Source organism: Panthera uncia (assembly GCF_023721935.1).
Source record: "Panthera uncia isolate 11264 chromosome C1 unlocalized genomic scaffold, Puncia_PCG_1.0 HiC_scaffold_3, whole genome shotgun sequence".
Classification (NCBI taxonomy): domain Eukaryota; kingdom Metazoa; phylum Chordata; class Mammalia; order Carnivora; family Felidae; genus Panthera; species Panthera uncia.
This window is the reverse complement of record NW_026057584.1, coordinates 30,252,276-30,276,553: the sequence shown is the minus strand read 5'-3', so window position 1 is coordinate 30,276,553 and position 24,278 is coordinate 30,252,276. Positions and strand designations below refer to the sequence as shown.

At 47.5% G+C, this 24,278-nt stretch overlaps 1 protein-coding gene across 2 annotated transcripts in view; it reads left to right on the top strand.

The window, feature by feature from the left end:
- The window catches only part of NRP2 (neuropilin 2), a 113,776-nt gene that overhangs the window by 7,625 nt on the left and 81,873 nt on the right, over positions 1-24,278 (top strand). For both annotated transcript variants that reach the window (XM_049615081.1, XM_049615082.1), the window contains exon 2: positions 8,033-8,210. In XM_049615081.1, the coding sequence (XP_049471038.1) occupies positions 8,033-8,210 (178 nt within the window). The remainder of the gene's footprint in view (positions 1-8,032; positions 8,211-24,278) is intronic.

Below are 24,278 nucleotides of genomic sequence, written 5' to 3'. Positions count from 1 at the left end.
ACAGAAGGTATGCTCAGCAGGGAGCACTCTGTGCACGGTGCTCCCCTGAATGTGCAATAACTTCTACTCTGGCATTAAAGCCCCTCAGCAGCTGAACTCAAGAAAGTCATCATAAAGACAAAATAGCTTTTACCCAGCAAGACTCTTAATAATCCCATTTCCCTCTGGGTCTTCATAAAAGAGTCAGGATCTAATCCAGAAAAAAAGGAGGGGTGGGGGAGCTGGGAATAACAAAAGGAAAGCTCTCCCCAGTAGTGTGCAGAGGACGGGGCTGCTGGCCTGCTTAATGCACAAAGCCAGTGATACCCTGCTCACTGCCTCCAAGGATCCTGATAACCAGTGATCTGGGCTCTGGCCAGTCTTTCAGCAAAGAAGATAGAGGGAATTGCAAATTACTGGGCAGAGCCGTAATAATAATTGCTTTGATAAAGGCAAAAAATAAAACAGATGTGCCCTAAAGGCATAATGGGGGCCAGGGGAAGGGAGATGGGGAGATAGAAGTAGAGAGAAAGGAACTGAAACCCAGCAAGAGATAATCTGTTACCAGCAAACAGCTTAGTGACGAAGAAGTAATGTGCATCTTCCTGTTGCTACTGACAACAAATATCTAGAACTCACCTCTGGAAGAGTGAGGGAGGCCAAGAGACCCTCAGATAAATTATTTTTACCATCATTAGGATTAAGATGTAAATATCCTTTGACCTGCATCATTATTAGCGGAGGCTTAGAGTGTCTTTGGAGACATGGTTCACGGGACTCAACCCTGCCTCATGACCAGGTATTATTGTTCCAAACAAGTTAACTGAAACTCTCGGTTCACCACAAAAACATCTCCGCATTCAATAGCAGCTGCGGGCTGGGGAAGAAGAGTCGTACTAGAGAAGCAGAATGATTGTGTTGAGGCTTCCTCGGAGTCCGTGGCAGCTAGGGCTGCTTCTGGTGTTATGTTAGGCAGCTAGTAACTGAATAATTCACCAAACGTCACCGAGTCTGACTTTTGGGTAAGACTCTGAGTCTGATCCTATAAAGTTCACGGAGGAAGGAGTCACACCCTCGAGTTGCCTCGGTGGAGAAGAACAGATAAGGCCTTCCGGAGCCCTCACATGCCTTAGAAGGACATTAAAGAGCTTCCGTCTCGGAGGTTCCAGACAGGGAGGGGGGAACAGTAGTCTTGGTGTGAGACACCAGGGAGGGAAGGGTGGAGGTCACATCTGAGCCCAGGGTAGAGGATGGATGGGCGTTAGAGCTGGAAAAGGTGTAATAGGGGAAGATGGGAGCAGAGGAATGGACACTGGTGTATTTGGGGAACACTCAGGAGCTGCAGTTTAGAACGTGTGGAGGGAAATGATTGCAAAGAAGGTCGGAAATGATAGGTTCGGCTAAATGCAAGGCCCCGTTGCCAGGCCTCGGGAGTTGGATTTCATTCACTAACCAATGGGGAGCCATTGATGTTTCAACATAAGCCTTCAGTTAATCAAAATAAATGGAAAAAAATATTATATTACCTTTTATTCTCCTTTGGTTTTTGGAGAGACCTCAAAATTATTCTTCTTCCATTTCCTTCCCCAAATGTCTGTTGAAATGGTCAGGAATTGTAATCCCAGATCTCTCATCAAGGGCATCAAAATTGCATTTGCAATGAGGGCTGGAAAAGAGTGGACATAAATATAAACTAATGCTATTATATTGACTGCCCTATTGGAATTGCATTTGTTTCTGATATAAGATGACAAATAACAAGGTTACCACAGGTGGCATGATTCGAGGTCAGAGGGGGTCATCGCATCGAACTTACGTTGTAACACTGAAGGTTCATTTTTAGAATCCAGATTAAGGGGGGAAGACTTTCCAAAGGTCCTACTTCCAGACCCAATTTCCAGTTCTGTCCCCTCTGAATCCACGGGAAGTGTTTCCGAAGCAAAAGCCTGCCTGGTTCCTCACTCCTCTCTCCATGCTCACAGGCTGGCCTCATTCCCTCTCTCTCATCCCCTCCATCCTGTCCTCCCGGAGGTTCTTTTATTCAGATTTTGAACTTTATCACTGCAAAAGTTCACAGAGATTTCCATTTGCTGTGCCTTCAGGAGTACATCACTCAATGGCACCCGGCCCCATAAATTGAATAGATTGAATCCCCTCCCAGTTGCCTTAGGAAGTGGTCAAACAGCCACATTCCTAGGCTGATGGATCGGTTCATTTCTTCCCAGCTTAAGCCAAGATACAGATTTTATGAGACTGTCTTGTGACAGACTGAAGTCGCTTTGAATAAAACAAAATCCAGCCTCGGCTCCCAGAAATAACTCTTAAAAAGCAGCTTATCCGGGGTTAGCGAGCAAAATTTGGTTAAAACCCTGAGCGGAGGACTTAGATGATTCAGGCAAGGGATTTGAAGAAACTCTTCTTGGGCTTTCCTTTTATGCATCGCTGTTGTGGACACACGCACACACACTGCTGAACATCCACACTATTTATTAAGCATGCAGCCACAGACTCAGTTAAGGAGAGAAACTCACGTCAGTAGAGCTAATGTGATTAAAAGAGACATTTGAACTCTCCATAATGCAAGACAGGCATGTTCATCGGAAAAATCCTAGAGGTTGTTTCAAGGCTTACCAAACAGAGGAAGCAGAAGTGACACCTTGAACAAATGTCTTGTTCTCTAGGAGGGGAGACCAGTCTTTAAATTTTTGGTTCCACCTATCGGTTGTATAGGATCTTTTCCTCACCTCATTATACAGGCTTTGCATTTTAGAACTGGAACTGACCTTTAGTATCACTCCCCTCATTTTACAGATGAGAAAACAAAGGCTCAGAGGTGTTTACTGACTTACCCAAGGTCACACAGCTTGCCCGTGGTGAGACCATATTGAAGACAAGGCTTCTTGTTAGTCAAGTGGCAAGGTGACAACCGTCTCTCTTTTCAAGTAGGAGAAAGAGCTTCTTCTTTGCCTTGCTACTAATAATTTAAAGAAGGAAATGCTGTAGAAGTGGACCCACAGGATGGGGTCATGCTGTGGACAAAGGATAAATTATTTAATAAATAAAGGACAGTGTTTTCATAGGAAATGAGATCGACTGCTTTTCTCCACCAAGTGTATGGCCCTCAGGTACATACAAGAAATAGATGTTTGGGATGGCTGGGTGGCTCGGTCGGTTAAGTGTCCGACTCTTGATTTCAGCCCAGGTCATGATCTTGCGGTTAGTGAGTTCCAGCCCCATATCGGCCCTGTGCTGATGGCGTGGAGCCTGCTTGGGATTCTCTCTCCTTCTCTCTGTGCTCTTCCTCCTCTTGCTCTCTGTATCTTTCTCAAAATAAATAAAAATAAACTTAAAAAGAAAAAGAAATAGGTGTCTTCCAATCAGCCTACTCCTTCTCTTTCACAAGGCATTTTAAAGTAATAAGGGAACTGATGCCTAGTTCGGTGGGTGTCACGTCCTGTTCCAAGAAGCCCGATCTTCTTACTGAGAAAGCCCCTCAGAGGTGATGAGGGAACTGCGGGGCCCAGACTCAACACCCCTTCTCGTCACCCTACCTCCTGCATCCAAGAGAGCTCCACTTCTCTCTGCTTTGGACACTGGAGTTCTGGGTAGAGTTTTATCCAAAGAGAAAACAAACACCTTCTAAGAAGAATTTTTAAAACTACACGCTTCATCCCACTTCATTCAACCCACTCATTGAATTACAGTTTAGGAAGCTGAGACCCAGGAAGGTCACCAAGAATCCAAGTGCCGTGTCCCCTCTTAACTACTCTCAGACCACCCCACCCCACTTCGTTACCCCAGACCCACCTCCGACAACAGCCGGACTCTCCAATCCCACCTTCAGCGAGTCCTAAACGTCCATTTTTGCCCAGGACTTTTTTTTTCAGTTCGGCTAACCCAGGTGATCTGATTTTTCTCCCTTTGCTGTGGGACTGCCAGCTTTCTGTCGCCTGGTGTCACCTGGTGTCTCTCCCTGTCCTGAAGTAAGCCATTGCCATTCTAATTATTTAAAAGTACTCATGGGGCTCCTGGGTGGCTCGGTCAGTTGAGCGTCCGACTCCGGCTCGGGTCATGATCTCACGGTCTGTGAGTTCGAGCCCCGCATCAGGCTCTGTGCTGACAGCCCAGAGCCTGGAGCCTGTTTCAGATTCTGTGTCTCCCTCTCTCTCTGCCCCTCCCCTGTTCACGCTCTGTCTCCCTCTGTCTCAAAAATAAATAAACGTTAAAAAAAATTTTTTTTTAAAGTACTCACAACAGTCAGGCTTCTTTTAGTGAATCCCTCTGTCAAGGTTAAGCCATAGAGTGTTCCTTTAAAACAACTTCTGTTGAATTTCCTTAGAAGGTGACCAGATTTTTTTTTTTAAGATTTTCTTTTATTCCTTATGACTTCCTAAAAATCTGATGTTACGGAGGAACTACGGTTTGTCCTAAATTGGGTTCTGTAGGAGGGCGAGTTCCTTCCGAGGCTGGCAGAACACCTTAGAATTGTTAAGTGGATGAATACAAAATCCCTTTACCGAGATCAGGAGCCAGTTTACCTGCAGGCAGCATCAGATGATACTTAGGTGACCAGCAAAACAAGGGCACCGGAGGAAGAGAAAACAAAAACAAAAACAAAAAAAGAGAGAAAGATACAGATGTCCGAAATAATCTGACATTTCATATGTGAAATAAAAACACCTAAATACTCATCTTGGAGGAAAAAAAATCAGGCCTTTGTGACTTTAGGACTTTCTTTCCAATTACATCTAGAGGTGTCACTTTAATCCTTTTATTCTTGGGCCTCCGAGGTCTTTATCTGGCCTGAGCTGACTCATCCCTCAGGCTTCCCTCCCAGATGCAGGAGAAAACCCCCTCTGAACAGCCCAGGCCTGGGTTTGCCCGCTCCTCTTTGGGAAATGAATTTGCCCCAGGTGAAAGGTATTCACAGAAGGGTTGGAGAAAGAAGTCCCTTGTTAACTCACCAAACAGGCTCAGTAGATCAAACTTCACCAGGGTCAACTCCCCTTCAGTATGTGGAGACTGGCCTAAAGGGGTTTGCCCTTGAGTTCAACTCTCTTTTGCCTGGGCTGGACTCCTCTGAGACCCGACAGAGAGCATTTATGCTGTTCCACATAATACAGGGGGACACAATACAGGCCTCCAAGGTAATAGATGGTATAGATCTTCAGAAGAAAGTCCAGCTCATTTCGGTTGGGGGTGTCTTTGTATTTAAGAAATGAAGGGCCCCCAAACCTGGATATGAAATATCAATGATCAAGAGGAGGTGTAGAGGGATTAAGTGTGTTTTCCTTACAAGTTTTACTGATATATTTCAAGAATTCAGTTCTCTCCAAGAAAAATAGAGACAGAAATTCTAGTATTTATCTTGGTGGATATATGTCTGCGCAAATGATGTGTGATATTTTATGAGAGGGTGTGAAAGTGTGTGCGGGACTGAAGTGTGACTTTCTAATATGTCTACGTACCTGATATATGTGCAATATCCACGTTTGGGTGTGTTTCTGAGTGTGAGGGCCATCCACACAAGAATGTGAGTTTATAAATGTTTGGGTATCGAAAGGGTTAACCACACAAAAGCAAAGCAGATGTTGTAATGAGTTTTCAAAAATTTTAATAAAGCACCTTGATTTTCTTCAGATAAAGAAAGGACAGAAAGAGATGTGTTACTCCTTTATCTTTCAGTTAAGTTTTTACCGTGGAAAATACAGACTACCAGCCATGGGTTCTGTATCATTTAAAAGTGTTTTCTGAGTGGGAAAATGATTGCTCCTGGTGTGGATGAGAAACGAAACCTGCCTATGAGGAAGTTTCCTGTCTTTATTGCTGATGATGTGTGCCCAGTCTAATTACTAAAAGCCTGAACTTGGTGGTGGGGGGAGGGGAGGCGGAGTGGAAAATTGAGAAGGAGAAGTTCTTCTTTCAGGAGCAGCTGGAGAGAAGCAGGGCAGGGGTGGGAGAAGGAGGGAGAGAGGGTGGATGATGTGGAAACCATAACAGTTACTAAACAGGAGCTCAGCTCAGGTTCCCTCTGATGAGGTCCGAGGCGAAAAGCGCGGTTTGGGGTGAGTGTGCGTCAGGGCAATACTCTTCAGCAAAATAGCTGGCAGAGGAGGGGTACCCAGTTGAAACTTCCCTCTCCTGCTAGCGTGGTAAGAGCAGCTGGTGATCGAAGCCCCCACACCGCTGCTTTCTCAGAGGGTCCCTCTCAGCCAGTTTCACGTGCATGAATGAGCCAGCACCAGTGGGCCACAGCGTGACTTGCTGCAAGGTGTCGGGTGCCCGACATGGCGGTGGCACGGGCACCGGGGCAGCCTGTGGGGGTTGGCTGCAGAGGAGTGGGCGGCACCGGGCCTCACTGCTGGCCTCCTCTCTGTCTGTGCAGGAGGGCTGGGCCCATTGTCCTGCTGGACTGGGGAGGGTGCGGGGTCATTAGTTAGAGGATGATGTGGCCGCTGCTAGGCAGAGGAAATGGCCTGCTTTTGTTTTCCACCCAGTAGGAAGTGGAACCTGAATCCATTAGATTCTGGGCAGTTCAGCACAGCACAGTTTGAGCTCTCGGAGGCACGATGCCTAAAAGGCTACTTGTGTGGATTTGTGTGTCCCAACCACCATTGTGCGGCGTGCCCATCTTTTATGCATTTAAAGCCTGTCAGGCTGGTAATCTAAAGCAGAGGTCTGGAAGACAGTAATGCCAACAGACATGGGGGATAGTAAAGTGCACCTGTAGAGTTAAAAAATGCATGACCCTTTCCCTCAAAGAGTGAACACGGGAGAAAGACCCCGTCCTGTAGGGTGGCTGCTGAGCCGTAATACATAATTCACAGGCCCATGCTGCTCCATGCAGATGGCGATATTAAATCGTGATTGATGCTAAGAGAGGCATGCATCTCAGGAAGGTCTCCAGGAGGCTTCTGAATATTTCCAGGGCTCTTGTGCCTTCCCGTCTTCTGTTCTACTGTGGTATTAAGCAAAACCCCCATTCCCCAGGAACCCCTCCTGGGGATGACAGAACTTCACTCCCCAGTACAGGAGATTCTTCAAATGTCAGCGCCCACCTTGTCTGCCTTTGAAGTCGCCCCCTCGCCTCCTGGCTCACGTGAAGCTGTTTACCTCCAGCCAGGCACCGCTGGGAAGGTGGGGGCCGTTACATCCCCTGCAGCCTCCTTTCAAATGGCTGGTTACTGCTTGCCGCCGGACAAAGCAGCAGCACACCCTGGTGGTGGTGACCGGGCAGGAGGGACAGTGGGTAGAAAGCGAGAGAAAAGCACAAAGCACTTTTGTCGAAACTCTGAGGTCAGAGCCAGTGAATTCTGCGATGCAGATTTTTTCCACTCGGTGTATAATGAAATAATAAATCAAATTTGTGGTGTATGTGGAATTAAATGTTTGGGGTTTTTGCTTTTTCTTTCTTAAAAAAAAAAGAAGAAGAAGAAGAAGAAGCTAAAATCACCCTCCAGGGCCAGTTCTGGCCCAAAGCTGAAAATGCTTTCTTCCCCATCACATGTAATTGTTACCAGGCTCGGTTGTGGGTCGGCCCCACAAAACCACTGTTGTCAGTTCCTGGAGCCGTTACTTCTGGCTGCCTGGGCTGGGCTGGGCTGGGACACACCGAATGAAATGAAGGATTTATGAGATAAAGATAGAGATGAGAGGTTTGCATCAGAAGAAGACGGGCCAAGGAGGGGAGACAGGAAAAGGCAGGGGGCATGTTATGTTTGCAGCTCTCTTGTTTTTGTTAATCTCAGACCATGTAATTAAGTATATTTATGATCATTTTCTGGAATATTTTAATTTGAGGAGTGTGTGCAATTGTGAGCACGTCTGTGTGTGTGTGTGTGTGTGTGTGCAGTTGGGTGAGTGGGGTGGGGAAGATGAGCTGAAATAATCTCTTCCACTGAATGAGTAAGTAGGTTAGTCTTCTGGACTGCCATAAAAGGTCTGTAAGACGGTTTTAATCAGCCACTGGTAGCGAAAAGAACCAGGGTGGGGTGGGGGGGTGGAAGGCTGTAGCATATTTGAAGTTCTCTGGCTTCTTTGCCTTCTCTTTCAGACTCAGCCTGTGGAGGTCGTTTGAATTCCAAAGATGCTGGCTATATCACCTCCCCAGGTTACCCCCAGGATTACCCCTCCCACCAGAACTGCGAGTGGATTGTTTACGCCCCTGAACCTAACCAGAAGATCGTCCTCAACTTCAACCCTCACTTCGAAATTGAGAAGCACGATTGCAAGTAAGCACCATACTGTGCCGTTGGGCATCCGTGAGCCACACTCCCACCACCTCCCGGGGCTCCCTCCCGCCACCTCTGCCACCTAATGGCAGGACCCCCGACCCCAGCACCTGCTGAACAGTGACACCGGTGGGGGGTTGGGAGGAAACCTCAAGCTGAGGTTCTCCTTCAGGGGAAATAAAAGCCCAGTGGATCCCATAGCATGGAAGAAAGAGCCTTCCCGAGTGAAGAGTGTAGGGAGTAGCACCCCATCTTCAAAGGAGGCAGTGAGGGAGAAATCCATCTGGAGGCAGGGGCTGGACTACAGTAGGCCAGCTCTTGACTTTGGGATTTACTTTCCCCCCGGAGATCTCCCCATTTCCACCGCTGCCACCACACACAGAAACCCCACCAGCTTCCTTGATAAACTAGTAGCCAGATCCCCCCCCAGCGGAGACTAGCCCCGAAGGATCTGGCTGCTATTTGAGGAAGCAGCTGCAAGCGAGTTAAAAATCGGAGGCTACACTGGTAGGTCGAAGATTCACATTGACTCTTGTTGTCTGTGCTGCACCGGTTAGAGTCTCGAAGCCAGTGTTAGGGACTTAGTTAAGAGACTCCATTCTAATTGCTTTACAAATAGCAATCCATCCAGTCCTCACGGTGGCCCTGGGAAGCTGGTGCTGTCAGGACTTGTATACTGAAGCCCAGAGAGGTTGTCAGTTACCCAAGACAGCTCAGCTGGTCTCACAACGTCAGCCCTGCCGCCTTGGGAATGTGTAGCTTGGGAGATACCAAGTGGACATTTGGACAACTGTGAGTGCTTTAGAAATGCCTCCTTGACACCGAGGTCCCTTAAATGAAGGGGAGGGGAAGGTAGCATTGTAATGTCAAGAATGTGAATGTGCTTTGTACCGTCTAGTGGGCTCTATCTGAAAGTCCTTGCTCATTGAAACAATAGCGCGAGTTTTCCGTGCAGAAAAGAATGTGCCGACGATCACGTTCTGCTCCAAACGTGCACCTGTGATGTGCCAGTGCTCTGATGGGTGTTCAGTGTCCCCTTATGATTCACGAGCAGTCTGGACATTCCTTGTGACCAAGGTGTTGCAAGTACTGAAAAGTTAACGGGGCCAGCGGGTGAGAAAGGTGCAAGGGAGCAGGGCCTACGTCCAGGCCAGCGCATCCTTGTGCAGGAGACAGGCCCCTCTTTAACCAGGGCTAGACTGTGAGGCGGTGAATCGATGGCATCGTTATCCTCCTGGGACTGCTTCACACCTACATAATGGCTTTCTCCTAGCGAGAGGTAGTCTTCACGGAAAACCCGAGGGTTTCCGGGATGGATGAGGCCTCATGTGACGAAGAGTCATAAGATGGGTTTTCTAATCCCAGACCTACTCTTGACCCAGTGGATGACTTAGGGTAACTCATAAGTTCCTCTTTGTCTGAGTTAAATGCGCAGCCTGATAATACTTTTACGGCATCTCAAGCCTGCTGATTCCCCGCAGTGGACGTTAGCAAGGGTGTCTGTTAGAAGAGCTCCTCTGTCAGGTGTCTTTGCTCCTGGTGCCTTTGGCTGGGCTGCAGACGGCTGGCACGGACTGAAGCGTGATGCACAGAGAGCTTGGGTCTGTGCTCAGGGAAATTTGACTAAGCACCTCTGTCGACTGAGGGCCAAATTCTGTTATGCTTATGCCAGCAAATCTCCCAGGGAAATTGCTAAGAGGTCGTCTTATGTATATTCATAGTGGCAGTGGGGAGAAGGCATGGCTCTGGGAAGGAAAAAGTCGGGGAGCTGGTGAGCGTGACTTAACACGTGTTGGGAAGCGTGAAAGGCCAGGAAAACACGCCCCTGCCCTGTTTGGGGCTGCAGGGTCCACCTTCCCCACACAGGACTCAGCCCTAGGGATGGGGAGAACTCAGGTCGCTGGAGTCTCTGGCAGCAAAAAGGGGACAAGGATGTTGCCTCGCACTCGACTTGGAGCAGGGGAAGCAGGCAAGTTACAGGTTATCATCTGGCTTATCATCCCTACTAAGTAGCTTCCTGTTTTCCTCCCCACTCCCCCGTGGATGCTTCTGGCTTGAACCAAAAAGGTCAGGAAGGTCAGAGAAAAATCTTTCTGGGGTCTCTTTTCCCCAGCGCCAAATTGTCAAGAAGGCTCTGTTGGGGTCAAGCCTCCGCTACTTAACCTCATCCTTAATTCTCTCTCCCTCCCCCGTTTCCCCTCCTCTCCCTGTCTCCCTGTCACTCTTGTTAATTTTTGTATTTAGAAAGACACATCCGGTTCTCTGAAGTCTCTCACTCTGCAAGGTATTTTTAACATTCCCCGGCCGTTTGCATTCAGAATAAGTGGGCTCCTCCTCCCCCCCACCCCCCCACTGCCTCGTGTCACTTGCTTGTGAGAGGAACAATTAGCCTAATTGAAGTCCTCGAAGTTCTGTCTTGTTCCTCCTCTCTTGCCCTCTCTCCTTTTCGTTCCAAGGGAGCTCCTGGGTTTGGAAAGCACTTAGTACCGAAGGAAATTAGACTCCTTTCTCTTTTCATTTCCGGTGCATGCTTCGAATTGGACTTGGCTCTCGAGGCCCATAGTGTGGATGCTTACCAAGAGAAAACTGCCAAAGCCGTCCTCCTGGTGAGAGGGCTCAGCAGCAGCACCCCTGCAAAACAGGGAAGTGAGTAGGAGCGGCAGAAGAAAGCCAGCCCCACCGTGGAGAAAGGGCGGCGGCCAGCACCTCCCCCTCGTGTTTTCCCCTCTCCCTCCTGTGTATGAGGTCAACTGCAGCGGTTGCCCCGTGAGCCAGGAACAGGCCCCGGCCAGTGGCCCCTGGACCCTTGGCTCTCTGTCCCTTAAAATCGACAACCCAAAGGTCAAGGCCGTTGATGAATAAACTCCAGACAGACCTTATCCCCCCAACGGTCACTTATTAATTTGGTTCCACTTAAGCCTGCTGTCTGCTTGGAAACTTTCACTCACAAGCCTCAACTTTGCCTGAGTCAGTGCAATCCAAGGCCACCGCCATCTGTGGTGAGGTCCCCAACTCCTCCCACGGGCTGTTAGCAGGCATCCAAACCCCCAGCGCCCACAGGCTGCTCTGGGGCCTATTCACCACCGGCTGTGGGCAGAGGCCAGAGGCCCCGGTGGCCCTGCCTCGTTGATGTGGCCGAGTTACCAAAGGGCAGGACTCAGGGCCATCTGAGCAAACAGGCAGAAGCCACCCATTCCCTGTGGTGAGGAAGAGAATACCGCTGCCTTTCACCTGAGTCATCAGACAAGAGGCTGAACATTAGGGCTTTAGGAACAGATGTACACAGAGTTGAATCTTTCTCTATTTCTGAAATCTAAAATATATACGTCTTTTAAAAGCCCCCACCTGGGTGTGAGACACAGCTTATTCATGAGTCCTCATGTGGGCGTGGCACCCGACCCCATCCCAGGGGCTCAAAGGAAACCAAAACCAAGAGTCTGGGTCCCGTTAAGAGTGGGTCATTTCCAGATGGGTGTCTTGAAAAACGTGCTTCGTGGGGCGCCTGGTTGGCTCAGTCGGTGAAGCGTTAGACTTCAGCTCAGGTCATGATCTCACGGCCCGTGAGTTCGAGCCCCGCGTCGGGCTCTGTGCTGACAGCTCAGAGGCTGGAGCCTGCTTCGGGTTCTGTCTCCCTCTACCTCTCTGCCCCTCCCCCACTCACCTCTGTCTCTCAAAATATGAATAAACGTTAAAAAAATTTTTTTTAAGTAAAAACAAAAACGTGCTCCACGAAGCGCACAAACCACCAGGAAAACCTGAAAGAACATTGCTTGTTAAAAAAAAAAAAAGTCTTGTTAAAAAACATTTTTTGCTAAAAAACCCACAAGAAGTTTACGCTAACGATTTTACGTGTGTTCAGCGCAGCACCACCTTATTTACCTCGCGGCACTGAAGAGTAACGCTGAATCTGAGTGGAAGTTTTAGATACTCAGGCATACTCCTTTAAAGCTCTAATGTCCTTTTTTGAAAGAATTTCTGATAGAGAACATTCTAAATCATGTGCCACACTTCCCTGTCTTCTTAAACAAAACCAATACTAAGGGGAGTCAACTTTTTCTTGATGATTCAGGCTTCTACTTGTAAACTTCACTTTATGTGACAGAGGTCAGGTACTGTCCTATTTCGATCAGACAGGTTGAGATTTGAGTGTTGGTTGACCATTTCAACTTCCCAGGGCTCAGTTGCCTCGTCTGCAAAAGTGCGATGATAACTGCATTGCAAGGTTCCTGCATCTTATTTATGTGGATACATGATGAATGAGCCACCGTGTGGGCATCTTTGTACTTTGTCATGGGGACGTGTGTGGCTTTTTTCTATCAGTACTGTTGCTGTCACTTCCTGTTATGTGTACCCCTGCCTCCTGGACCCTTCCTCTTTTGACTTGTTTTACTCTTTTATTGTGTTGTACGGATTTTGCTTCAGGAGGTCTTGCTGTCTATTGGGAAGTTTTGGTTCTGGGGTCTCAGCTCTGCCCCAAGCCAGTGTAACCCCAGGGCCAGCATGTCTGGTTTGCTTCCATTGGCCAAGCTCGTGGCACAGCCGGGACTGAGGCACACCCCCAGGGACAAAGTATAAGAACAGCAGTGCTCGGGGTCCCCGGCATCGCTGGAGATGCTCAAGGCTGAAACCATCCCCTGAAGGCCACCCATGTTCTGCATTTTTGAGGTTTAGGGACATTTGGCCTCTAGCTAAGTGTCCTGGATAAGCAAGGTGCTCTTGTATTTATTTACAGCCAGAGGAGCCCTCTAAATCTTAGAAGATGTGTCTGTTTCTACTAAAGTAGCGGGCGATATCTTTGAAAGGTAGCGGTTTCCCAGGCTGATAAATTGACGATAGTAAACAGAGGGAACAGACCAGACCTCAATAATCTAGCCCCTCCCCACCCAGCCAGCAATGATTTTCTGCACTCAGTGAGCAGCCTTGATTCCAGTCAACAGCCAAAGACAACCTTACATCTGTATGAGATCTGTGAGCGCCCAGTGCTTGGACCCTCCTCCCTCTCCCCTCCCTAGTGTCCAGCTGCGCACTCCCCTCCTCTTCCCCTCCATTTCCTTGATTCCTCTAGTTCTTTTATGGGTCCCAGTGCCGAGCTCCGGAGCATTGTGTATTTCCTTGATTTGCTGGCTTGCCTTTGGTTCCTATGCGGTCAATATGTTGTATTCTGAGCATGTAAATCCTCTAAGGGCATGGACCACATACTTCATTTCTAGACACCTGGTCTTGGAATACCAAGCAGGCATGTGCAAATGATTGTTTCACTGGTATTTTTACATCTGAGATGCCAGGACATAGGTCAGCATGGCATGAACCTGCGTTGAAAGGCAGACAGAGCTGTCTTCCCCATTCGCCCAGCCTGTGATGTGACATAGTAACAACGGGAAGATGAGACACAGGCTCACTGAAGTCACTAGGCTCTCTGTGACTCGGCCTTTCACCACCCAAATGGCAACAGATGATGCATTCACTCATAGTTATTAAACACCCATGATGTGCCACGAGAGATGATAGCATTGGGAATGCAGCGATGGCAAATTGTATTCTTTGACTTCGTGGCACTTCGGGTTTGGGAGCAAGTGAAAAAAAATGTGGTTACTCGTGATAAAGCTACTACATCTGGAGCATCACCCCTGAGCCTGGCACTTTGCTAAGTGCTTCACATATACCATCTCATTTGATCCCTGCTTCCAAAAAATGTGAAGTCACTGTTACTCTTCCCATTTTACAGAAGAAGGAACTTGGGCTTAAAGCAGTTAAGCATCTGGCCCAAGGTCCCATTCACGGAAAAAGGCAGAGAAGGGATTTGAAGCCAGAGTACCCTACTTTGCAACCTGGGCTGTTCGCTCTTATGCTCTGTTGCCCACCCCCGCAGCACTGTGCCTGCTGACTGGGGATACGGCATAGGCGAGTAATGTGAGCCCACAGCACTGAGACCCAGCCCAGGCTGGGGTGATCAGGGAAGGCTCCCCGGAAGAAGCGATGGCTGCACCAATCCCAAAGAAGTTAGGCAGACAGGGGGAGTGTGTGCGCCCTGGCTCTCCAGGTGGAGAGAATCATGCCAAAGATAAGAAGGGGAAAGAATTTGATGCCTTTGGGAACAACAGTAATTGAAGGGCCATCCTTGTGACTTGCTGATCAACAAAAGTTCTCAGTGAAGAGGTGCCTAAGCAATGCTATTGAATTTTATTTCCTGGCCAGGCGTCTACCATCTCGGAGAAGGGGCTGGGTCAGGAAGTAGGAAAAACTAAGATCTTAAGGACTCTCTGCTGCTCTCACCCTCCCTGGCCAGCGTCTTTACAATTTTGTACTCTATATCCAGGGATCCACGCCCCCCCCCCCACCCTGAGTTAATGCCTGAATGTGGGGTTTGGCCTGGAAAAGTCCAGAAAACACTGGATTAAACTCCACTTGCCAGTTTACTCCTACACAGTACTCTCTCTGAACACGTGTCTCTTTCCTAAGAATAGAGGGCAGGAGGCCACATTGCTCAACTGGAGGTGTGGTTTCGGCTGGTGTCCACCTGAGTCTCTGGAAATCGAAGCAGAGTATAAATTCTCTGGTTCAGGAGAGTGTCTTGCACTCCGGAGAGAGCCTCAGGTTGATTACTCATGACATTATTATAGATTTACTGCCTGCCCAACCACAGAAATATTCGGATTCCCCCAAGGAACCAACGAGCAGCAATATTCTTCTGTATTGCAACAACCCTGCCTAATGACAGAAACAGATCCCCCTGCAGGTACGTGGTGCAATAACGGGACGGTCCTGCTGACTGGAGCTCAGCTGGCAGCAGACCCCAGCTCACCAACCTTGACCAAGGACTCCACCCAGCAACTTAACTTGCTAGAGAAATGGGAAAAAAAAAACCATCACAGACTGTGCTCCTCCTCCTACCAAGGTTAAAGAGCAGTTGGGACAAGGGTTATTTTTGGCAGTTTGTTTTTAAATATGCGATGTTGCAATCACAACTCTCCAAATGCAAGCTTCGCTGTGGATGTCCTTCCTAACAATGCGTTTTTATCTCCTGATTGAGAAAATCACTTGAGGTTTTCTCATACACAATCCCACTTGTTCTGCCTCTCAACCCTGGCACCTTCTCTGAAGCCAGAGGTCCCAGAGGGCAGGCATCTTACCCCATGTAACTGCGTGTAATTCTCCCAGCTAATTACACCGGGTGAGAGTCTGTCTTCAGAAATTCAGTGGGAGCTCAGGGTGTGGAGGGGATAGAGAGGAGAAGGAAATAGACCGAGTGAAGAAATCAGATTTTTCTAAAAAGGGATTTGTGTATTTGCCTATAGTTATAAGTCCTATAGAAAATAATGTGTTCTCTTTGTCCTTTTCGGTGACAGGGGGATTGAAACCTTTGGATTAAGAGAAACTCAATAGATAATTTAATTCCATTCTTGTACTTCTGCCTGGATAAATCATCCCCGAAAAAAAATATATACATATTAGCTGCCCTTGTCTTTCCCTCTAGAAAAGAGCTTCCATAATCGACCTTCATTATAAAACCTAGGGCCTCACAACTCATCTCAGTGATTGCAGAGTAGATGGTTGTATTTAATTTACATAATCAGAATTTTTTTCCTAGAGGGAAAATCCCTGAAAAATGTTAGCTGGGTCAGAATAAAATTTTAAAAAAGAAGACAGAAAAACATGTGAACCGGGCTTAGGTTTGGAAAGCTGGCAAAGGACTTCATGCGATAAAATCCACATGATTGTATATGCTTTTTTTCCCCCCTAACTTTGTAGCCAAGCATCCTGGCGGTCTATATATAATGGACTGGGTACTACTGTTGTTCCCATTTAACAGGTGGAAACACCGAGGCCCTGAGCGATCTCATAGACAGTAAGAGTAGAGCTGGGATTGGAAAGCCACCACCGAAAGCTGCCTTTATTTACCTAGAGCTGTCACCTGCTGTTCCTGTCCTTAGGTATTTGGGGCCTCTCTGATTTCCTTAGACATCCTTGACGAGTCTTTTCCTGTCCTCTTCTGTTTTTTATTCCTTTTCTTTGCCTCTTTCTGCCATGCAGTCCCCTCTGGATGCCAAAAGGGCAGTCAAGGAGAGAGAGATCTGTGACTTTAAATACAGGGTGGAGGCCTGCCTCTCGGTCGATGGTCTCCTCTGCCTCCCTGTCATCCACCTCCCGGTCCCCTCCAGCCCCCCTCGCCATCCTCTTCAAATTCTCTGCCATCCCCCCACTGCCTCACTCTGCAGCTGGAATCTGAAGATGTGAGGGTTAGTAATAGAGTGTCAGCGGAAGTAATTGATTCCTCATACAGAGAGAATTCTCCTGCCTTCAGTGTCAATGGAGCTGAACCAGAGTCTTGGAGGTGAGCGAGACATGTAAACAGTCCATGGCTGAGCTGTCAGGGCGAAGCCAGACACACCGGAGAGTGAGCGAGCGGGAGAACAGTGGAACAAATAATTGTTTTATTGGGAAGGAAAGGAGTAAATAATATTTCAGCCCAGGAATTGGCAGTTTGAAGGAGACGGTTGAGAGCTTGAAGCAGAAGGAATCGTGATGCAGGTTTTAATGGAAGAGTTTTTCTTTGTCTCAAGGTAGGAGGTTTCGTCCCCACGCCCCCCCCCCTTTCTCCCATTATCATCATTATTATCATTAAAATAATTACCGTAACAATTACGGTTGATGAGACCTGGAGTTTATAGAGCACCTTTCATCTGAAAGTTCAAAGTGATTTATCTATGTGTCATCCCTTTGAGAGTGGTAGGAGGGTAAGAAAGTTGGGGTTTTTTTGGTTTTTTTTTGGTTTTTTTGTTTTATTTTTGGTCTTCTCCACTGGGAAACTGAGGTCCAGGCAGATTCGGGATTTGGTCTAAGCCTCAGGCCAGGCGGCTGGGTTCCGTGTTGGTGGGGGACTGACTCCTCTTCTGGGGGTCTCTGCTGCCCTCCTGCCCACCAGGCCCCTTACCTTCTGTGGCCCTCACAGCTCACCCCTGGCACCAGCGTTCCCCCCCCCCCCCCCCCCCGACGGCATGAGGGCCGTGCAGCCAGGCAGCCAGCAGCTCCTGCCCAAAGCAAGCAGCCCGTGACGGCTGTAGGATGTATAAAGGTCCTTCACGGTCTGACTCAGCCTGCTCCCATCCTGCTGGGAGACTTCCTGCAATCTGGTTCCCTTTCTCCTAGAAGGTGGCGTCCTTTCTAGACCTGTTTCCTCCTGGTCTTGTGGAACCTCCGGCCAAGAGAACCCGGTATTCCCGAACGTTCCCTCCTTCCACCCCCAACAGATGCCGGCCAGTTCTTTCAGAATAGAGGGCCGTGTCTGTGACGGGGAGTGGAGCATGCTGCCACGTGCACCGGGTAGAGGGGGCTGCTTTTGCGCCTGTTGCGGCCACAGTGCCTGCACAACACAGCCGTCGAGGAGAGCACAGTTAGCCAGCGGCGGCTTGAGAGGTGGAAGCCGTTCCAGCCGACTGGCCATATATTCAGAATCTCCACCCTGGCGTGGCAGCAGCCCTTCCTGCTTGGACATTCGCGCAGGCCCGTCATTTCCACACCAAGGTGCTTTTTTTGCACAATGGCGACAAGTCTGCCGCTGGAGCCCGGAGAGGCTCTGAACTCTGTAACCTGAAGCTTGCAGTGAGTGAAATCCAAGGACGGGGCCCATCACACCAGCCACGTACTCCCAAATTGTCCCCTGCTTGCATTTCTGCGTGGTACATTTTTCAGGCAAGCTTTGTATTTTCTAAGTTTTGTTATAGAGGCTGGATGCCAGCAAAGGGGGGATAGAAAAAATGGTCGGGAGCCCAAACCTTTAGAAAAACATTTTTCTGACGCAGTGTTTGATTCCCCGGTGCCCAGTGTGCCTCATTCCCAGCAGGCTCCCATTTTTCGGACAGATGGGAAGGTTATGATTTGCTCTCACAATTAGACCCTCTGGGAGCCAGGGTTAGTGATCTCCTGTTCCAGAGGGAACTGTCTGCCCGGCCAAATGCAAGGATGCTGCCAGCATGCCAAGCCCTGGGATGGTGTGCTCCGATTTCCCCTTAGTGGATACCAGTCACAGAGGCATGATTCCTATTTATGAGATGAGGCAAACTGAGGCACACAAGCTTGATTGACCCAGGCCAGCATAGGACAGTGTAGGCAGTCTCTGGCCTTGCTGGGGTTCACCTTCCCATCCAAGCGCCAGCCTACTGGTAAACAGACATAAATTATGGGCTCCTCTTACCTCCTTCCCACTCTAGTATCGTTACCAAATGCTAACAAGGGGCCCTTTAAGCTAACTGCAGAGTGAGGATTTTATAGACGTGTACAGCAAACAGAAAAAAGACCCAACCGTCATGCCGAAAAGAGCCTGCCCAGCAGCCTTAAACTTCACATTGGCACTGCTTGCCTAGAAAATCAGTCCTTACATAAGCAAACACGTTCCACCCAAGCCAGCCTCCAGAGTGCTCGCTGGTCCGGGAGTGGAACAGATCTGTGTCCATACAGCCTCAGGAATGTGTCTTGCTGGGGAGCCAGGTCAGTGGGGGAAGCGGTGTTCAGCCAGGGGGTCAGGGGAAAAGTGCCGGAGGCTTTGTTGTGTGCCCTTAATTCTCCGAAAGTTCATCCTCAGTGAGACTTATCAGACACCCTGTCTGGAGCGGCCTCCTTCCTCACGTCGCGAGGCGTTCTTGGCAGCCTGCTCTGTCAGGAACAATGAGATCGGCGGGCCCCTCTCCATCATCCCAGGGCTTCTGCGGAAAACAACCAGCAATTATAAATAGATGTTATTTGTAGTTTCCATTTTCTTGCCTTCAAGGTTTTCTGGAATGATTCCTTCAGTTTGTTTTGGGTTATTTTCTTCACATACTTCCTTTGCTGGGTGGTCAGATTTCCTCCTTTCTAAAGAGGCACGATGACCCTGCCTGTGCGGGGACTGCGGATAACCTCCGCGTATCAAAGATTTGTGGTGGGAAGAAATGAAGGAAGAAAATGAAACTGCCAACAGTCGCTGTTAAAAAGGCAGCAGCACCGACACAAATACGCAAACAGATGTAGCGTCTTGGCACCGTTTGAGTCCCGTAGTTATCTCACAAATGATAACAATAACAACAGTAATAATAGCGGCAGTAATGACGACCATTTCTTTACTGAGTACTTGCTCTGTGCCAGGCGCTGTGCTGAGCTGTTGACATGCATTAACTCACCAAAAAGAGGGAGGCTGGGTGGTTGTTCAAGACCCACCTATAGGTGGGGAGTGGGGCTGGGGGGGGGGGGGGGGGGGGGGAAAGGCACAGGTTGTTTGATTTTAGCCTGGGCTCAGAAACATGAGATGGAAAGGAAATCGCAAAAACTCAAGTGACTGAAGCACTATTGATGGATTTGTACGGAAGGAGGATTTTTAGAAACCCCCACTGCTAGCACTGAGGTTGGGGGGGGGGCACCGAGACTGTCTCTACCATTATGACTTTTCATTCCATCTCCACGTGTTCAGTTTCCACGACATCACGTGTATGTAACCTTTCTCTCCCCCACGTCCGCCACCCCGCTTTATAAAAACAGGAGGAGTAGTAAAAATAGCCGGTGTCTCCCGGTGACTTTCTAAGGCACCCGGGACTCTTCTGGGCTTGTATGTACTTTGGCAGTCCTTCCCACAATCCCATAAGGCGGGGACTATTATTTTTTCCATTTTATAGATGAAGAGACTGAGATTCAGAGAGGTGAAATGCCTTGCCTGCAGTCAGGCCACTAATGAGTGCTGGAAACTGGATGGGTGTACCCACAAAGCCCATGTACTACACTTCTCAGAACACGCACGCTTATTTATAGACAGATATGTTTCTGTATAACAGTGATTTAAGATTATTTTTGTCACAGACCTAGGAAAATGTGCACATACACAAACACAAAATTTCTGCGTTTGACTTGTAGGGTTCCCTCACCTACTGAAACTCATCTGCGGACCCTACTGGAAATCCACGGGCTTAAGAATACATGCTCTAGATGATACTTTAAGAGCTTATAAATACACAGGGTACTGTTTTCTCACTCGATGGACCATATGTTCACATATGGGTATATATGCGCTTATAAAAATACTTCACTTGCAAAAATTAATATGTTATCCCATCTGAACACTTAAAAGCAGAGCTGGGTGGATCTTGAAACCATGAATTCCAAATCTGCTCACTGCTTCTATTGGTAAGATTTGTCTATTAATTTTGGCAAGTCCTGTGGGCTTTGTTTAAACAAAACAGCTAAATAAAAAGAGCAAGATTCTGTTAAGTTTCTAACTGAAACCAGGCGGTTTCTTTATACCCAGTACCTTCTAATGATATTGTACTGTGGCAATCTGTTATTCTTACTGCGCTCAGATCTTTATCCAATAGTGAGACAAAAGAATGGAGGCGAGGCCAGTTTGCCCAGCGGTGAGACCACCTGGGGGTAAAGCCTGCCTCAGACTTGGGCAGGTCACTTGGCCTCTCTGAGCCTCAGTTTCTGCATCTGTAAACGGGTGGTAGCTATAACAGGGTGTGGTGTGTATTCACTGAGGATTAAACCAAGGACTATCTAAACAGGGGTCTAGCCCATAATAAATGCTCAATAAATGATCGGTACTTCTTCCCGTTGATATTCCCATTGATGTTCCAGCTTCGTATGAAATGGGTAGCCCCAATGAAAGGGAGAAATTCCAGAAAATGACAATTGCTACTTAAAAAAATGTGCCCTGACATTGAGGCTGGATTTCACTATTGAGCTGGAGACCAGGTGACCTGCCTTTGGCCTTGAATGGACCAGAGACTTCAGCATCCTGCAGGCCTGCCCACGGTCTCTTTGTGTCTTAGGCAGCTTCTTCACCGAGAAGTTATACATGACAGCATTGTTTTTTCCTCCTATTTTCCCTGCAGGTTTTAATGTAAGGATTAATAAGACAGTGTTTGTAGATGTCTTTGAGCTTCCCAGAAGAAAGGCACTCCAGGAGGTGGTAAATTCTCTGGCCTCCATAATCTACTCATGAAATATGGAACTTTGAAAGTGTGAGAAAAATCTCAAATCACTTTGACAGCATTTTAATTATAGTTGATTTGTTTGCCGCTAATAGTGAAAATGCTGTCAGCATGATTTGAGATGTTTCTTCCACTCAAAATGTTATATTTCGTGTTTTCGAGTCATGAGGCAACATTTCGGTTTCCAGATAAAACCAGAATAGCTCAGGGAATGTGTTAGAACACAAAGGCAAAGTCCACAAAATGGACCCAGTGTAGTCAACCCCTCAGGAAACATCATCACAGAGTGAATTCTTCAGAATTCACCAACCTTAGGTCCCTCATCTGTTTACTCACTCCACAAAAAACTGTGAGCCCTCCAGGCACTGTGCAAGCACGAGAGGTTCAGCAGCACAAAGGTGAGATCCTTGCCCTCATGGTGCCTTCAATCTAGTGAGGACACAGATTCTAAAGAAATAAACAAGTATATTGACAAGACCTGTACCGATGAATAGCTATAAAGGCAATAAGACGGTGGTGAGCTGGAGAATAAAGGTATGCTGTCTGAAATAGGGTGGTCAGGGCAGGCTTCTCTGAGGAGGTGACATTTGCCCCTAGAAGGATGAGACGGCACCCACCGTAGAAAAAGGTAGCAGAGTATCACAGGCAGAGAGAAGAGCAAGTGCAAAGGCCCAGAGGCTGGAAGGAGCTTGCCATGTGCAGAGTGTGCGGTCTTAATCATTTGTGATACGCATAAAAGGAGGCACTGACTGATTGGCAAAGGTTGTGGCTTCAGGATTTGGGTGTGCACAGGGGCTCTGATGTGTAGTGGATCTTCTAGCACGGGCTCGGTTGGCTAACCCAGCATTTTGGTGGCCTGCTGGGAAGCGTCAAGTGTGGATAGAGTTATGGAAAGCAGAAAGCCCCTTTTCCTGTTGGCCTTAGTGATGAGAGGAAGGATGAGACTGTTGCTTTTTCATACCTCTCCCGTGGTCTCTGAAAATTAATTCCGCCGTCAAGATTCCCACGCCCCACATGCGGGTTTGGGGAGAGAAATTAAGACTTTGAAGTTGAGGACGAACGGACAGAAAACGTTCTCTCGACAAATGCTCAACATGCAGATAGCGGAATCTGTGAGGAGAAAAGTAAAAAGGCACTCGGGAACCATTGTGGAGAGAAAGAGAAAGGTAGGAGTGGAAGTGGCTACTTGGGCTTAGCAAAGTAAATAAATGAATAAAATAACAAAAGGTAGCGTGAAAGCTTTGGAAGGAATTTTTTCATTTGAGGGAGATTACGAATAATGAAATGCAAACACAGTAGTTAATATGTCCGTTAGCTGGTTTATGTTTTCTTCCGGAAAATGAATAATGTGTTCGAAGAGGAACGGCTTTGCGGGTTATCCTACCTGACTGTCGCTGGGGTGAGCCCTGAGTTTAGAGCCCAGATTCCTTTACCAAACAAACGCTGGGTATCAGATGCTAGATGCGGAACCATATTTATTCCGAGGCCACCAACTTCCTAATCCTCTGTGAGCTCTTCCAAATGAACCTGACAACACTGAAATTTCTAAGGAGATTTACTGCAGCTGTAGCAAATCCCTAATAATAAAAAATTTCCCCAAATGAGTCAGGCACACAGGACGTAAGTGAGACGTTCTGTGTGAAGTCAACATGTCATCTGGTGTGTGCCCTTTATGCAGGAAGCTGAGCCACAAGGCCTGGTGGTTAACTGGGGCCTGTCCACGGGGCAGATCACGGGCACTGGGAGTGGGGGCGGGGAGGAGGGAGGGGGCGGCGATTAGCCACCCAACTGTAACTCTGGGTCCCTTTCCCCTCAAGCAAACCTAAGAGGAAAATCTGGTTTTTCTAAGGAGTTTAAGTAAGAGCTGATTACTTGCTTCACAAAAGGATTCACCAGAGGGGTCCTTTAAATGACAAGCTCTAGAAAGAAAATTTATAATGTGATTGATGTATGTGAACCCTTTTCAAAAAACGCATCCCTTCATTCACTCTCTCTGCGTGTGTAAATACGTCGGGATGTATTCGTAGCTGCCAGCATTTACAGGAGAGGACTTGGGGTGGTATATTCACTGAGTAAATTGAGGCCAGCTTACAGCTATGGCGTTTGTTAGGTAACCCCACTTCATTGCTGATTGTGTTAATCCCCTAAATTACTCCATGGGTGATTAGGCAACAAGATAAAACCCTCCCTTTCTAATGAACCAGCCAGTGGGACGTCAGGGCCTCTCTTTGTCCTTTCCAGAAACACTGGCAACAGAAACACTGGAGGTATCTGGTGGTCTTTTAAAAAAAAAAGTGTTTAAATACTTACCGAGTGTGGGCCATGCCCCTGGCACTATTGTAGGTGACCCAGTGTTGTGTCTCATTTGGTCCCCACCACGGTTCCGCAAGACAGGTGATGATGGCGGTGGTGATGATGATGAGGATATTTACATTTTCATCCGCTGTGTTCTGAGAGCTGGGTTATTTTTCTCAGCTCTCCCACTTTGAAAAAAAAAATTTTTTTTTTGTTTTATTTTTCCTTTTCTTTTATTCTATTCTGTCTTTATTATTCCTGAAGTACAGTTGACATACGATGTTATGTCAGTTTCAGGTGCACGTCGGAGCGATTCCACAATTGGATACATTCTGCCATGCTCACCGCCGTGGTGTGGTTACCATCTGTCACCATGAAAAAAAATCCTAATGGAAGCAGCATTATTTTATATATTTGTGGCTTTTTAAAATATTCAAGCCCCCTGTAAGCAATTCAGATAATAGAAGAGAACAAAGAAGGAAGGAGAAATTACCAATTATGTCACCACCCATATATATCTCATTACTGTTAATATTTTAGTAGGTAGTCTTTCAGACATTTTTCTTTATGTATATGTAAGAATGTGTATATGTATATGTTTTTAACACATGCTTTTTTTAAAATCTATTTTTTAACCTAACAATACAGCATGGCCCTTTTCCCATAAGAACAAAATATCTAGACCCACAGCATTACCTACTATGGCAGTGGAGTATTCCATTTTATAAATACAAAACTGATTTACCACCCCCCCCCACCATTGGACATTTAGATATGATGCTGTTTATAAACGAACCATCTTTTCACTTTTTTTTTTTAA